This window comes from Malaclemys terrapin, chromosome 8 (assembly GCF_027887155.1).
Source record: "Malaclemys terrapin pileata isolate rMalTer1 chromosome 8, rMalTer1.hap1, whole genome shotgun sequence".
Taxonomy (NCBI): domain Eukaryota; kingdom Metazoa; phylum Chordata; order Testudines; family Emydidae; genus Malaclemys; species Malaclemys terrapin.
This window is the reverse complement of record NC_071512.1, coordinates 48,291,606-48,308,524: the sequence shown is the minus strand read 5'-3', so window position 1 is coordinate 48,308,524 and position 16,919 is coordinate 48,291,606. Positions and strand designations below refer to the sequence as shown.

The 16,919-nt window shown below is 48.7% G+C and overlaps 1 protein-coding gene across 4 annotated transcripts in view; it reads right to left on the bottom strand.

The window, feature by feature from the left end:
* Nucleotides 1–3,450: 3,450 nt before the first annotated feature.
* The window catches only part of RXRG (retinoid X receptor gamma), a 102,330-nt gene continuing 88,861 nt past the window's right edge, over nt 3,451–16,919 (bottom strand). For all 4 annotated transcript variants that reach the window (XM_054038640.1, XM_054038642.1, XM_054038641.1 and 1 more), the window contains exons 5-10: nt 13,765–13,925; nt 12,214–12,343; nt 9,988–10,120; nt 9,419–9,510; nt 5,946–6,051; nt 3,451–3,905 (exon numbers count right to left, since the gene is read on the bottom strand). In XM_054038640.1, the coding sequence (XP_053894615.1) occupies nt 3,758–3,905; nt 5,946–6,051; nt 9,419–9,510; nt 9,988–10,120; nt 12,214–12,343; nt 13,765–13,925 (770 nt within the window). In that variant the 3' untranslated portion in view covers nt 3,451–3,757. The remainder of the gene's footprint in view (nt 3,906–5,945; nt 6,052–9,418; nt 9,511–9,987; nt 10,121–12,213; nt 12,344–13,764; nt 13,926–16,919) is intronic.

Here is a 16,919-nt window from a genome sequence, read left to right as displayed (position 1 = left end):
GAGTTAACTGTTGTGGCAAAGTCTATCCCTTTGATTCCGTTTCCTCAGGTGGAGGAGGGTTGGTGGGAAGCTGAGTCAGGATTGCAGTGATTTTATTATGAGTCTCACAGTATTTGGTGTTTTAAAGCCCCAGCTCCTGGAGTCCTGGGATTATGTGAGACTCTCAGCTTCCATTTAAACTAAAAGAGCAAGTTTCTAGCCCTCATGGTTGCAGAGAAAAGCTTTAAAACCAGACCCCAAAGGTAAATACAGAGAACTCAACATTTTGTTTCAATCTCATGATCTTTGAGGCCCTGGCTTGTGATTTTTGAATTCTGAGAGTTGGCAATACTCATGCTGGGATGAGGGGGGGTGGGTACAGACCTCATCTAAATATTAGGATCCCTGCAAACAAATATCCCCTAGCTCTAAATGCCAGCATATTTGTTGGACGGCCTAATAGCCATGTGAATGAATGGCCTAGTGTTACTGCAAGGTGTTCCCAGCGCACTGGTTTTTCCTTTACTGATTGTTCCTTTGGCAGCACGACTGCCTGGAATCTGGGAAGCATAAGCCCAGCTCATGTTGGTAGGATTACATGCTGGTGATAGTAGGAGGTATATGGTCAGGGGTGGACCAGGGCTCTGGTGGCTTCTTGCACCGAGGCCCTCTGCTATGTGGACCCAGGAGGTTGCCAGCCAAGCCCATCTGCATTTCTTTCCACTAGCCACTGGGTTTCCAATACTTGAACCTTACGCCATGTCACATTTAAAGCCAGGCAAATTATTCTGATCCGTGCTGAGCTTTTCCTGGGTTGCGGGAGGTGGGGGGAATGGGGCCATTGCTCTAACAACAGCATTTTCAGTCACGATTGAAGATGCTGCTAAGGGACAGAGAGCTGAGCGGCTGGGGGGACTGGCTGGCTTAGGAACCGCCCAGCATGCAGCTCGATTCGTCCCCACTGGGAGTCAGGGCTGCTCTGCACACTCAGAAACCAGGCCCAAGGGCTCTCAGGCTGGACCCGCAGAAACCAGAGCACCGACTGAGTGAAAAGCCATTATACGGATGCTGTTAGCCAGTGCTAGGCAAGGACACTGGAGCAGCACCCACGGAACTGGCCCAGCATGGGCAGTGACCCTGCACGTTCCACGCGTACCCCCCTGACCCTAGCATGGAGGGACCCCACTCAGGTGAGGGAGTAGATCAGGCCCCAGGGCCTGGACTGCCCACAAAGGTGCCCATTAGTGCTACCCGGGCCCTGTGAACATCCGTCGCCAAGGAACAAGGCTCATCTCCAGAGACCACTGTGGCCAAACCCCATGCAGAGAATAACAGCACTCCCGCAACAGTAAGGGCTTGGGCCTGCAAGCCACTGGGCGCTCAGCTGTGGGTCCTGCTCCCTCCCTCCCCCCACGTTGCCATACAACTCCTGTATACTGGCCTAGGGCAGCCAGGGCACTCAGCACCTTGCAGCCTGAGCCCTACATTTGCCTGCATTTGAACCAGCCCCCTCAAGAGGTAAACGGCTGCATAGCCCATGACTCCCCTCCTCTCCCTGCCCAATGCACCCACCCTCATTGCAGCCAACTGGTTGCATTGTGCACTTTAATTCAGACCAGTTTCCAACTGAGAAAGGCCGAGCCCCTTTTCAGCCGCTTACAATAGCTTAACAATGGCCAGCCAGAGCAAGTGATGTTCATGAATGGAGTACAACGGGGGCAAGCCCTATCCGGAGGGCCGGAGCCCCCTAGGCTGGCTGCGATGAATGGGCTCAGGGCTAGTCTCCGCTGGGTAATTACCTTCACCGGGGCCCTGGCAATCCAGTCTCGCTGTGGTGGCAGCAGCGCTGCTGACACAAGGCTGGCTGGGGAGTGGTTAGAACTCCCCTCTATGCCTCTGCCAGGGCGTGGGTGAGAATTGCAGGTTGCACAGGCCACCTTTACTTTGCACTCGCCATCTCCCGGGCTGCTCAGCTGCTGACTCCACGTACCCTCTCCTCCCCTCCTGAGATAGGGGATTGCTGCTGTCCATTGCCTATTACTGTCTTACCCCCAGCCTCTTCTCTGCCACCTGCTCCCTTCCGCCTCCATCACTGCCCCCAGGCTGGGGGGGCTGCCATCCAACCCCTTCCCCCATCACTATCTTTCCACTCGCTTCCGCCCCTCACATTGTCTAAATCTGCCTCCTGCTCCTCCCAGTGCCCTGCCGCCCCCGCTCCTCTCACCCACCTTTCCCAGGGTCTCTGCTGCCCCTCCCAGGCCTGGCGTCTCATCCTGGCTCCTGAGCATCGAGTGGCAGCCATTTTGCCCATGGGCATGGCTTCTGGACCTAGGAATCAGCTGGGTGTGGGTCGGGCACTGGTGTTTTGCAGCGGAGGGCTTAAAGACTCAGGCTTTGCGCAGGCCCCCAGCTAGGGAATGCCGCTTGAAGGCGAACCCTGTCTGCGCTCACCTGCTGCAGGCTGGTTCCCGGCTTGTGGGATGTTGCAGGCCTGTGTGGGGAGGAGAGGGTGCAGCTGTGGGGGTTTTGCGATGTGAACACAGAGAGTAGGGTCACTTGATGGTGTCCTTCCCGGGATCGTGTGCAATTTGGCACCAGACGAGTTGAAGTTCTAGACTCGGGTACTGCACTGGTGGATGCTGCAGCAAAGCCTGGCAGAAGGGGCATTAGCTGTGCAGGCTCCCTCCACCCCAGCCCATGAGGATCCCACACCCACCCGACAAAACGAGCCATTTCTGAGGAGGAGAGGGAAGATCGCTCTCCAGGTACCAAATGCTGGAAGAGAGAGAGGACAGTTTTGTACCCAGAGTGCTGCACTGGGGCTCAAGAGAGCTGAGTTCAATTCCTGGCTCTGCCACAGATGCCCTGTGTGACCTTGGGCAAGTCACTGAATCTCTCTGGGCCCCAGTTCCCCATCTGTAAAAATGGGATTTTCTCCACTCTTGTAAGACCTTTGTCTGGTCCCCAATCTCCACGGCCATCTCTAGGTGCTGCTACAATAAAATCCTTAGCATAGCTGCTCAGATGACCCCTGCAGCAAGTGCTTTTGTGGTAGGGACCCCGCTCTCTGCTAGGAACTAATCTGGGACTCCCCAGAAAAGCTGTGATGGCAGCAAACAATGCCTGGAGCCCCCAGCCAAGCTCAGAACCTCCTGGGGCTTGGCCCCACACACATCCCAAAGATCGTACAAGCTAGACAAAGGGTGGGCAGGGAAATGGAGGTGGACAAGATCTTACAGCAAGTCAGTGGCTAGGAACAGAACCTACATCCCCTGAGTCCTAGCCTGGCATGCTATCCACTGGACCGCATCAGTAACTGTTTCCCAGTGTGCTGCTTCAGATCTAGCCCATGCCTAAGCCCCTGGGTTATCCAGCCCCTTCCCTCTCCCAAACTCTGTGCCAAATGCATCCCAGTGTGACAGGATAACACACACTCGGCTCTGATCCAGGCCGATCTCTTATATATTATTTTAATTTATTTTTTTGCTTTTATTGTGAGTGAAAAAATAATTTAAACCGATTACATGTACAGGGGGAAAGGGTCTTGTTAGCGCTCTGATAAACTGCAGCGATTCCACAGCTGGCAAGGAGAGGGTCTGATGAGTCAATTCGTCTCTGTACAAATATTCCCACCTAAAAAGATCTGAGGGTTTATAAAGCCTCTCTCTTGATTACAAGTTGTCACAGTACAGGACAGGGGCAAGGAGACTGGGCAGGAGCTGATGTGGGTCCACGATATCCTAAACTGTCCTCTACCATCTCTCTCCCAGCGACAGGGTCAGGTAATCTGGAGTGGGGTCTCGAGCATCTCCATGAGAAAGGTGTCAATGGGCGTGTCCCCGATCAGCTTGAAGAAGAAGAGGTGCTCGAGGCATTTCAGCCCGATGGATCTCAGCGCCGGCAGCCGGAGGAGGAGTTTGGCAAATCTGGAAGAATATGCCATGGAATCACAGAAGTTAGAGATGGGAAAGGACTATTGTCATTATTATTCCAGTAGAGTGTAACCAAGATCAAGGCACCACTGTGCGGGGGCTGTACAAACTCACAGTAAGGTGCATCGTCTGCTCTGAAGAGATTACAATCTAAAATAGACAAGATATGTGAAAGAAAGGAAACAAAGAGGTGAAGCCTTTCCACCCAAGGTCAGTAGCAGAGCCAAGAACAGAATCCATGTCTCCCGATTCTCAGTCCAGTGCCCTATCCATTAGCTCACACTGCCTCTTCTACATGTACATCCCTGTACAGCCATAGCATTGTATCCCTGTCAATGTGTCCCCCACACTGCTACACAGAACTGAGCAAATAACTGATTTTTTTCCATTTCAGGGGGTGACTTGAAAAATCCGGGAGAAAAATTCAGTTAGATTCAAACAGAAACTGATTTTTTTTCAGTTTCTCTCTCCCAAAATCAGTGTGTGTATGTGTGGTGGTGGTGGGGGGGGGGGAAAGGGGACGAGACACCCAAAACAATACCTTTTTTTTGACCTGAAATGATTTTGTTGTTTTTCTTGGGTTTTTTGTTTCGGGTGCTTTTCACCATTTTTTAAAATAGTGAAATTTCAAAATGAAATGCTATTTTGAACCAAAAAGTCAAAACAAAACATTTTGATTTTTCTTACATTTTTTTCAGCCAATACTATTTGCCGATTTTGACCTGAGTTTGCAAGGAGTTTCAGTGCCCCAAAAAATGCAATCTACTATTTGCCGAAAATATTTCACTACATGGTCTAGTGTTCTGTCCAGTCTAGTTTTAAATAAGACAGGGATTCTATGACGTCCCTTGGGAGATTATTTCACAAGACAAATACATCTGGAAGCTGTCTGATGCTCACCCTACATTTTCCTTCTCATAATTTCATCTCACAGTGGAAAAGCCTGTCACTTAATTCAGCTGCTAGTTCCTTTGCTCCTCTGTTTAATCTGATCAGAATCCCAGGGACTTAACTCATCTGTGTTAAAAGCACTACAAACCCCTCTCTTTATTTGGAACATTTTGGGCAAATTCCAGCAGCTGAGCAGGATACATGGGGACAGCTGGATGGTGGATCTTCTTTCTTGCCTGGTAAAAACCAGCATGTCTTTGGAGAACAAAAGGGGGAGAAATTTTTATCCTACATTTTCAAACCTCCAAGGCAAAAAAGAGTTTGGAGTCTCCGCCAGCGAGGGCTTGAACTAGTGATCTAGAGCTAAAACATGCCATTGAAATCATTGTTGAACTCTGTTTAAAAATGGATGGCCCCTAAAAAACCTTCATAGCTTATTATCATCCTCCTCTGCCCACATGCTTCCTTTATATTATGGACCAAACATGGCCACATTTACAGCTGACTGACCTTTATCCATGTCCCACTTCCTGTCTGTAGCACACAAATCTGTAGCCAAAAATCGCAATGCTGGCAGCTTAAATAGCAATGTGATCTGTTATGTGCACCAGCATTTCTAGAAACTAGCCAGGAGAGGGTAGTGTTGTACAACCCAGGAGAATGAATTGCAATGGGCTCCTGTAGTGGTTTACATGAAAGCAAAAAGCCAAAGGCAAGAGGACAGTGCTCGTGTAGAGGACCAGAGATAGGATCAGGTGGGTTACAGAAATGTCTTCTTTCCTTGAACCAGCTATGATTTTTCATCAGAGAAACAACAAATATCAGCCAAAACCAGACTTTTTTTTTGGTTTTCAGCCAAAAATTCTCCAGTTTGGGGCTGAAATTTTGCTGAGACAAAGTCATTTTATTCTACTGAAAGTGTCGGTGAAATGGAACAATGTTTACTGTTCATCCAAATTTCCAGCAGGGAAAAAACATTTTCTAGCCAGCTCTCCACAGATTCCTGCACTCCTGTCAGAGGAGGAACAAAGAATTGCTTCGGAACTGCGATTGGTGCAAATCTCACTATTCCACACCCCCAGGGAGCGTGCCACATGTGTCTGCTGGAGACAGAGATGCAGCACTGTGCTACTCAATATTTACCTTCCAGGTTGTTCAGGGTACTTCTGCTTTGTATATGCTTCGAGAGTGGCATAGACCTTTTCTCGCAGGGACTCCACCTCGAAGGGACTGGACAAGCCCTTGGCATCTGGACCAGGGAGAAACCCAAAGCAAGAAGGAAATCATTGCAGAGTTGACGTTTCATACTTTGTTTGGTTCACAGCTGAACAAGATGATCAATCACTAGAAAAGAGCTGGAGATAGCTCCTGTGAGCTGGCAGCAGTCTCTCCCCTCCGGCAGACTTTCTTCATTAACATTATCTGTCATATTATACAATGGCACCTAACAGCTTCCCCAGGGTGTTAGGTGTTGTACATACACATCGTTAGGGACAGTCTCTGAGTGTGCATTATGCTACAGTCTTTAATGATACGATCTCATGCTGCCTCATTCCGCGCACAGGCTGGACAGAATCAAGGCTGTGTGTGAAAAACCGTAAATCGGATATTTCCTGACTTTCAAGTGCTTCCCTTTTGCACCCTAAATCAGGTTCTTTTTATGTAGATTTTAGCATATTTACATATATTTGTACACACACACACACAAAGATAATATCTGTCTATCTATTCCCCACCACACTGAAATGATCTTAATGGGTTTGGGGATTGAACCTACCGTTCTTTCCCATACAAAATAGCAGTTGCTCTGGAACATGAAGTGATCTGAAGTATGGCTGTAATTTCCAAAGTGATGAGCCCACCCCAGGCTGCCCCGTGCTGCTCCAATAGAGCCTGCAAGTGGACATAACTGGTCTCTGCAGGTAGCACAGTTGGTTCTGTTACAGGGTACCGAGATGGCCAAGGGAACAGAGGGCAACAATTCCAGCAGCACAGTACCCCAGCCACCACACTGGGGGGAGTGCTGTGGTCTGATGGAGAAAGCACTGAACTGACAGCGATGAGAGCTGGCTTCCATACCTGGATCTGCAACCTTGGACAACTCTCTGTTTCTCCTCCTGTCTCTCTAGATTCTCAGCTCTGCCATGTGTACGCATACAGCACCTAGCGCAGTGGGACCTCACTCTAGGTTGGTGAGATATTGCATGAAAGAAAGGTAAGAGTGCTACCTACCAAATGCCCAGTACCCTGGCATGGAATTCGGCCTCCTCTTCCACAGCTACAGAATGTACGATATCATGGAAAGGTTCCTTTGTGAGCAATGCTTTGGGTGCAGTACTGAGGTAGGGCACAAGCTAGGTTTCACCCAGAGCCAGAACATGTTCTTTGTCAATGATTAGTTCCAGGGTTGGATTACCCTTTTGTGGCCCCTCCCCCCACTCCACCCTGAGGCCCCACCCCCGCTTGACCTCTTCCCCCTGAGGCCCTGCCTGCCTGCTGCTCACATGGGGCGGGAGGGAAGAGGCAGAGAGGAGTGGGGCCCATGGTCCAGGCAATGACCCTCTTCTGGCACCCTGGCACCATTGTAAACCTGGTAATGATTAGTTCTTTTTCTTTACAGATTCAGTGAAGGTGGATGTAGCTCATAAGGCTACTACAGTGATTCACTGATACTGAGATTTAAGCACATTCTTTCCAGGCACCTGGTAACCTAGGACACAACATTTTTCCGGATTTTCAGGACTAGATGCTTGTTTTTGTCAGCAGTCCAAGGAACTAACTGGTAGCAACTTGCAGGGAGGGTGACATGAGATGTGTTCTTTACAATACAGGGGTTAAAAAGCCAGCTCCTGCGCGACCACTGGAGCTAGCAAACGGGAGTTTAGAGCGGCAGATACACATAATAAACATACTGTAAGGTTAGGCCAATGCCCATCCCCCAAAACAAAACAAATCCCTGCAAGAGTACAAAGACTGCAGGGAGACATCCAGCAGCATTGTGGGCTATCCAGTGTATTGCGCTGAATGCAGCAGGTATGATATCTGCCTTGTGGGCAGGTGGTGTGTGTGTGCATTCGGTGCAAGCAGCTCATGGCCCTCAGAGACTGAGTACAGGCTCTGGAGACCAGAGTGGTTGAACTGGAGGAGCTGAGGAAGACAGATAGGTACACAGAGGAGACTTTCAGGGTCACAGTAGAACGGTCCTACCCCCGGTCTGACAGTCTCTGTGCTGTTGAGGAGGATGAAAGTCTTGGGGAAGGAGAACATAAAGGTGGAGCAAAGAGAAATAATCCCATAGTTGGGACCCTCCTTTCAGGTGATGTCATGGTATCCTCTTGCACTGAGTATACCCTCTGGGGAAGGGGACCCCTGTTATGTCCCGAGTTGATAGGGACAGTCCCAATTTTTGGGTCTTTTCCTTATATAGGCTCCTATTACCCCACACCTCCTGTCCCAATTTTTCACACTTGCTGTCTGGTCACTCTAGTAATGGGGGTATTTTATTATTAGAAATATCGATAGTTCAGTTTGTGATGACCAGGAGAACCGCACAATGAATTGCCTGCTGGGTTTGGATTGTGCTCATGTCTGTATGTATACTGATCTTTTAACCAATACTCACTCTCTTTTCTTTAATAAATTTTAGTTTAGTTAATAAGAATTGGCTATAAGCGTGTATTTGGGTAAGATCTGAAATATTCATTAACCTGGGAGGTAATGTGTCCAATCCTTTGGGATTGGTAGAACTTTTTTATATGATAAATAAGATTTTCAGTAATCCTCATCATATTTGACTTGGGTGTCTGGGTGGAGGCCTAAGGCTGGGTTACTTTATGGGAAATGTATTGTTAGCTTCTGGGTAACCAGTGAGGTATTATAGAAGCTGTTTTGTGCTGGTTTGGTAAATCTAAGTATTGGAATATCCACCAGCTTTGGGACTTGTCTGCCCCATTCTTTGCAGTTCACCCTAATTGAGTGACCTCAGTTGGCTCCCCTGGGACTCCGTCACACCTGTCCATGACTTTTACTAAAAATACCCATGACTAAATCTTAGCCTTAACTCACAAATCTATCAGAATTCTTTGAGGGGGTCAAGAAACATGTGGCCAAGGATGATCCAGTGGATACAGTGTACTTGGATGATCAGAAAGCCTTGGACAAGGTCCCTCACCAAAGCCTCTTAAGCAAAGTACACAGTCATGGGATAAGAGGGAAGGTCCTCTCATGGATCAGTAACACTCACTTTTGTCAAGCCATATTAGGGCTTACATCTCTTGGAGGTTGCAGCAGCCAGATGGCAACGTGATCTCAACATGCTCTAAAGAAATCAGAGCAGTAGCATATGCACCATATTTAGCCACTAGAGGGTGACATATTCCTATACCCTTGAGAGAGTCTGATCTTCCTCCTAGTAGATGGTAATGGTGAAAGCACACCTTGTGGTGGGACACACTCACAGACACAGCATAGTATGGATGACCATAACAATAAGATGCATACTAATCCAGAAAGCATCTCCCCTGGATGTTGCTGAATGCCAATAAGAATTATTAGAGGGGGCCTTTGAGGGTGGTACCTGAAAGAACCTTGAAGCATCCATTACCACCAAGACTTACCTGGGTTAAACAGGACAATGGCTCGCAGGCATCCCAGCTCAGACTTATCCATCTGCATGTCTTTCATTTTAGACACTAATTCTGTCAGAACTCTGAACATCGGAGACACAAGGAAACAGACAGAGACCGTATGGATGGCAAGGTCTGCATCTAGCATTAAATGCAACACCATGGTGATCTAGGGTGGAATGCTCCATAGATCAGCGCTGGCAAAGCACTCAGATGACTCTTGTGAGATTACAGATTTATTGGCATAACCATTCTCTAGGCTGGTGCATTCAGGCATGGCCCAGCTGTGGGGTCTGCATTAGCAGCAGCTGAATAGGAGCCTAAGAAACATGGTGATCTAGCTTGGAATGGAAGCTGCTATCATCTTTATTATGGGGGCGACCATGGAGATGACATGGGGGGCAATGCTGCGTACGTGGCTTGTGAAACACCTGGGGACAAAGGCCCAGTGTCAAGGGGAGATGTTAGCAGGAATACGTGGCAGGTCTCCCTTAGGCGTGACCTTCCACGGAGGGGAACTGATGTCACTCTAGCTGATGGCAGAGAAACGGAGGCAATACCTGTCGAAAATGGAGCCCACGCCGGCACTGTGCGCGCTGCTGCGGTGCACATGTAAGCCTGTGGCGAGCAGGATGCCGTCTTGCACGGTCACTGAGCGATGGGAGAATGAGGCAATGAGCAGCTCATTCCAACCTGCAAGAGCAAGAGACAGGTGCATGTGCGATGCCAGCAGCTCCCCACTGAAACACAGGGCACTGTCCCTTTAAATCAGGGCTGCATGCAGGGACCAGTGCAGGCTCCATTACACCAGCCTCTTTGCAGAGATGTAATGGGAGAGGTGTCTTCGGCCCCATGGCATCTTGGGAAATCCCAGCCCTCCCGTGTTATTAACAAAGGGCTGACAGGGAGTCTGGGGGCAGGCAGAGAGGGGGACAGTGAGGAGTAGGCTGCTGGAACATGTGGGGGGCTGGAGACTATGGGGGAGCCCCGAGGGAGAATGTGAGGCCAGGAGGCTGACAGAGAGGAGTTGGGAGGGACGGACAGGAGTGTGATAAGGAGATTCTCCACCCCCAGGGCTTAGGAGAGGACTAGAAGGGCAGCTCCCTCCAGGGTTGGCTCTGGCTTTTTTGCCACCCCAGGCAAAAAAGCCTCTGGCCGCCCCCCGGTGGGGAGCGCAGCAGGGGAGGACGCCAAGCCCGGCCACAGCCCTGCTCTCCTCAGCCGGCCGGAGTGCCAGGAGGAGGGCGGAGAGCCCGGCCATGGCCCCGCTCTCCCCGGCCGGCTGGAGCGCCGGGGGAGGGCAGCCCCGCTCTTCCCGGCCAGCCAGAGTGCCAGGGGGAGGGCGGCGAGCCCAGCCGCAGCTCTGTTCTCCCCAGCGGCTGGAGCGCCGGGGGGAGGGCGGAGAGCCTGGCCGGGGCCCCGCTCTCCCCGACCGGCCGGAGCACCGGGGGAGGGCGGCCCCACTCTCCCCAACCGGCCGGAGCGCCAGGGGAAGGGCGGCGAGCCCAGCCGCAGCTCCGCTCTCCCCGGCGGCTGGAGCGCCGGGGGGAGGGCGGAGAGCCCGGCCGGGGCCCCGCTCTCCCCGACCGGCCGGAGCACTGGGGGAGGGCGGCCCCGCTCTCCCTGACCGGCCGGAGCGCCGGGAGGAGGGCAGCAAGCCCGGCTGGGGCCCCGCTCTCCCCGACCGGCCGGAGCGCCGGGGGAGGGCAGCAAGCCCGCTGCGGCTTCGCTTTCTACGGGTAAGCGCTGCCCCCCTCCAGGTGCCGCCCCAAGCACATGCTTGGTAGGCTGGTGCCTGGAGCCGGCCCTGGCTCCCTCATGCCGGGGCCGGGGAAGGCAAGCAGAGCCCTCTCTGAGCAGCCAGCGTTTCTGCGCACACAGGTAGGGATGAACTGGACCCTGAAAATGAAGATAGTAGGCATCTCCCGAGAGGCGCACGACTCAGAAACCAGGTGAAACCAATGGCTTTCAGGTTGACGGGGCGGGGGGAATCTGACTCATGATTTCTGAGCCCAACGGCTGGCGAAAGGACAGCCAGGAAGGGACAGGGGCAGGTTTCCCAACAGCCCAGAAAACACAGAAGAAGCAACAACAAAAAATGTTTGGAAAAAAAAAGTCTGCTTCTTCCTAAAATCGTGTCCCTACAATTTTCTCTTATCCTTGTACTAGAAGCTGTTTTTTCGTACAGGGGAAGGACACATTCCGTAGCTCCATTAACCAAACAAAATACACTTTAATGAACAAGGAAAGAGAAGGACTGAGCCATATTCTGTTAGCTGCCAGTCTTGCCCAGATGACATTAGTAAGTTACTGGGGCCCAATCCAAAGCCCCTTGAAATCAATGGGAAGACTCCAATGGGCTTTGGATCAGACCCTTTGCACACCCCTTTAGCACCTCACAATACCTGCATCACTAGCCCCAAGGCTGGTGGTTTATTGCTAAAGCCCAGTTTTCCAAGCTCTGCCAGTTTGGCTCATGGCACAATTAAAGAGCTCCTGTTTTATTATGGACCTTGCAACATTGCTATGTAGCACCAATACATGAGGGCACTGACACTAGAACATGTCACCATGGTGTTTGGTGCTGCGTCTTACCACAATTATTTTGTTCCCCAGGACAAAGCCATTAGGTGGCAGCCCAAGGATATCATTGTGACATACTAAAGCACCCCAAGGGGCCAAAAATCAGCAGACATCTCCAAGGTGCTGTAGGAAGAAACGAAGGAATAATACAAGATTCAGATAAACAGCAGCATTTGGGGATGCTGGGAACCAAAGAATTTTACCTGCCCGCAGAAGAATCACTTGGTCTTCCAGTGTCAGCTCTGAGAAGTGGGGGATTCGCTTGGCCCATTCAACTAAGGTGAAGAGCTGCTTGTCCGCTGCATGGCATATATTGGTGACAGGGTCATTTGTCTAAGGAAGGAAAGATATAAAGAAAGAGAATGTGCCACTGAGAATTTCAGCAAATCAGTGACAATAATCTTGTTCCCTGCAGCCAATATTGTGTCAGGTTAATATTACTCAGAATCACCATCCAGATGATCAAATCCTTTGCCAGCTACAATTCAAAATGTGCGTTTAACATTCTGGTTTATTACTAGGCTTGGCAGAATGAGATTTATATTTTTTATAATTTTGACTCATAATATCAGTTTATTTGTAAGCATTTTTTATTATTTTTATCTATTTAAATTTTCACAGTTGCAGTAAATTATGGGGCATCAGACAATGGGGGAGTTAGACAATAATTATTTAATATAGTCGACATTGATATAAAAAGCTAAAGCTTTATAACTGTTAAAACACAAATTGTCAACATCACATGTCAAAACATACTATGCAAATATCCTTAAATGAAACTCTAAAGTTTTCAAGCAGCTTTTTCCTTCCTTTGCCAATCTGAAATTTTGATCATCGATGGAAATATTTTTTCATCAGTCTGTGTGTGTGTGTACGGCAAAATTAACCTTTATTGACTTTGATAAAAACTGAATCCTTCCAAGCCTCTTTATTACCTACCCTTCTCAGGTGCCAGTTCAAATCCAGCCAAAGTTAGTAGCTGATTACAAACTGTTCCCTGTTTGTTCAGTGTCCTAGTTCTCACTATACCGTCCACATCACCCCACCATTGGCAGTCCTGGCCAGTGGTTAAACAAGCTCAACAGTCCTGTTCTACTCAGAAAAATGAGTTAATGAAATCAGACATCTTTCATCCAAATTCCACCCGCCATCTCACAGATGCCAATTTAACAGAACACCTGTGCTCCAGACACTGCAGTGCCCAGACCAGCAGGGCACACCAGAGCATGGTAGACTTCAAGATCGGCCTTACTTATTATTAAACGTTGAGTTGGTTGAAAAAACAGGGAAAAAAATTCACACCTGTGGTTTGCGACTTTCTTTCCACATGATTTTTTGTAAATAGCTGGTCGATGACTGTTGATGATTCTGTAAAAACTTTCTTGGAAAATTTCTACCTTTTTTTTTTAAATCAGGATTCAAATTTTTAATGAAAACTTCCATTGAGAAACTTTAATTTTTGGCCAGTCCTACTAAACAGTCTGTCAGCCACAGCAACTCAATAATGGCCATTGAAAAGTGACTCTGCTGCAGATCCCGGAATTAGTTAACAATCACGTTGCTTTGATCTGGAGCTGCCACAAACAAGATGCCCGTCTCACTCCCAGCGGTGGTTCCTTCCTGGATATATAGCCCCATCAATCAGTTACCTGCTGTCGGTTGTAAATACAGGGTAGAACGTTGCCATCACAAGGTGCAAGTGGCTTCATTGAACCTGATCCACATGCAAAGGCATGACTTAAGCAGACACTTACCGAGTTCTCAGCATTCACGTCGCTGTACGATTCCGTCTTTGGTTCAACAGCCAGTTCAGCTTCTAAAATCCTCTCCACAGGCATATCCTCATTGCCATTGCTCGTGGACTCGGCTTCATTCTCGCTGCGCTCTCGGCTTCTCTGTCTCTCCTCTTGCACAGCTGGAACACAGAACAGTCCTCTGTACCATACGGGAGCTTGGGAATGCTTCCCATCTTTCTAACTGAGCAACAGCAGGGGGACTGATCCCTCGGATAATACCCCACCCACTACTGAAGAGCTTGGTGAGGAGGATAGGAAACAAAACAGAGGCAGCAAGATGCAAGTCTCCATTGACATAGTAATACTGGAAGCAGACTTTATGGGCCTGATTGATCATTACCACACACCTTGTGTCATCAGGGTGGTGAAGCACTGGAATGGGTTACCTAGGGAGGTGGTGGAATCTCCTTCCTTAGAGGTTTTTAAGGTCAGGATTGACAAAGCCCTGTCTGGGATGATTTAGTTGGGAATTGGTCCTGCTTTGAGCAGGGGGTTTGACTAGATGACCTCCTGAGGTCCCTTCCAACCCTGATATTCTATGATTCTATGATCATTAACACCAGTGCAACACAACTGCAAAATATGACCATTCGTACAAGGGTGATGTGTTATACATGCCTGGCAGTGGGTTTAGAATGACTGTGAAATGTGCCGGGCACCACTCAATCGAACTCTTTTGGTGAACAGAACCAGGAGAGGTTTTAATTTGGCAAGCCTGCGTCATGTCCGGATTTGGTTTTGCAAACCCCAAGCCAGGCATGATTTGAACAAAAGGCCCACTTTTATCTGAAACCTCAAAGTTGTTGGGGGTTGTGAGGATACGGGAGAGTTCAGCTAAATGACTCTCACTTGGGGCCATCGCTGTTCACTAGAACGTTGCATTGGAAAAGCAGCCCACAAAAGTCACAGAGAAGCAGTTGTTCGAGAAGTGACATGCTGTTATTCCTGCGGGGTAGTATGAGAGCAGCAGCCGGCAACCCTCCATGGAGCAAAAGCAGAAGAGGATGCATTTGCAAATGTCAAGGATCCAATGGGGAAGTTTGTCAGGGCAGCTGCCTCAGTTGGTTGCAGTACGTCAGGCACTTGGAATCCATCATTTAAAAGAGTGCGGCTCAGCCTTTAGCAGTCAAAGAGCAACTTGGTCACTGAATAGACCCTGGGGAAGTACAAGAGAGTGAAGCAGGTTGAGACTGCAACCCACAAACGTACTTTATGTGTTTACTGTAGCTCAGCAAACAATACACTCATCAAACCTGCCAAGTAAAGGTGACAGCATGAGCTAAGCAACACAGTATCAGCGGCTAAATTAAGTGAAAAGTGCTAATACAGATTCAACACGCCTGTCTACGTGTCTCTCTTTCTGGATTTAAATTGCCACGCCTGCCATTACACACTGATTTACACAACAGCTAAGGATAAGCCCCAATACTGAACAACCCAGAGCTTTAGAGAAGAGCAGATCCAGGTTCAAATTTTGCTCATGGTCTCTCTCTCTAGTAAGCTGCACTGAACATCCCTGAAATTTGGGGCCTTAGCTCCAAAATGTGTGATGCAGGGAGACCCTCTGCTAGGACCAGTGTCATCCAGATTGGAAATGCGGTGTACATTTTTAACGCTGAGAGTAATTTACCACTGGGACAATTTACTGAGGGTTGTGGTGGATTCTCCATCACTGGCAATTTTTAAATCAAGATTGGATGTTTTTTCTAAAAGATCTGCTCTAGGATATTGCGGGGGCAGGTCTCTGGCCTGTGTTACACAGGTGGTCAGACCAGATGATCACAATGGCCCCTGCTGGCCTTGGAATCTATAAATGAAACTGGCAGAAAATGGGAAAATTTATTTCTAGATAATTATATCATCTCACAAACATTGTACTGAGTGAGCATTAGCACGGACAGCAGCGGTTCTCAAACGGCTCTCCAGGGATCCCATTCACAGGGCCACCAGAAATCCCAGGAGTAACCATCAAGGAGAAGGTGGGGCTTGTGAAGAAGAGTGGGAAAGGAGGTGCTCCATGATTGTCCATCTTATGAAAAATGAATTCCATCTCTCAATTGAGGGCAACTGCACATGTATTTCCCCCTAGTGGTTCAGCAAGGGAGCCCACTCTCAGGTTTCTGGCTCCTTTGGCTGTCAGCTCTCTTGGGCGGAGACACACATCTCACTCCCTCCTGATTAGGGTATGTCCAGGCTGAACTACTCTGTGAATTCAACCAACAAAGACAGGCTTCCTCTACAGACCTACTCGCCTTCTCTTGTGGGGTCTGATAACAGTGTAATGCCACAGATATAAGTTACTCCCACCGCACTTCCTATGCATGTCTATTTTATTCTTAACATAAAAGTACCACAGAATCCAAACATGGGAAGTGGGGGTTCTCTTTTCTGATATTCCCCCACCCCACTCTAGGAAATGCTAAGAGATGGGCTTCCCAAGGACTATCACAGAGTCTGGTCTGTTTCTACGGTTGTCACTCAGTGTTAATTTCCATCACATCTGTCCTGATGCATCAGCTCTAAACATGGCTTAAACCTGACACCACGTGGTCCAGTGTGTCAGGAAAGATCTCCTTGGAAGCATCTGAAGGTCTGCCTGTGTGTAAAGGGAAATGTTGCCCGAGGATATTTCCAATAAAGTGCCTGATAATGGATGACCCTCAAAACGTTCATTGGACCAGGATAGTTTTGAAAAATACCTGAAAAAATCTGGGTGCTCAGCCAAGCATTATTCAAACTCTTTGCCTCTCCTGGATCTGCATAATTGGGCTGGGAATTTCATAAGAGATGTCTTTCTGAGATAACCCTTTTCCATCTCAGCTGAACATTCAGAAATGCACAAATATTTTTATTAAAGGCATTTTTAAAATCAAATGTATGAAATCTTTTAAAAAATCTTTAAAGCTAGATATTCAGCCTGTGCAAATTGACATAATTACAATGAGGATGGCCATGGAAAATCTATGGTCTAAGATTTGGCGAAAGATTGAGGCAAAGGTTTGCTTCAGTTCTTATTTATCCAAATCAGTTCTATCTTAGATATTTAGATGACCCTCATCCCCACAGTACCTGAGCACCTCACAATCTTTAATGTACTTTTTCTCCCAACACCC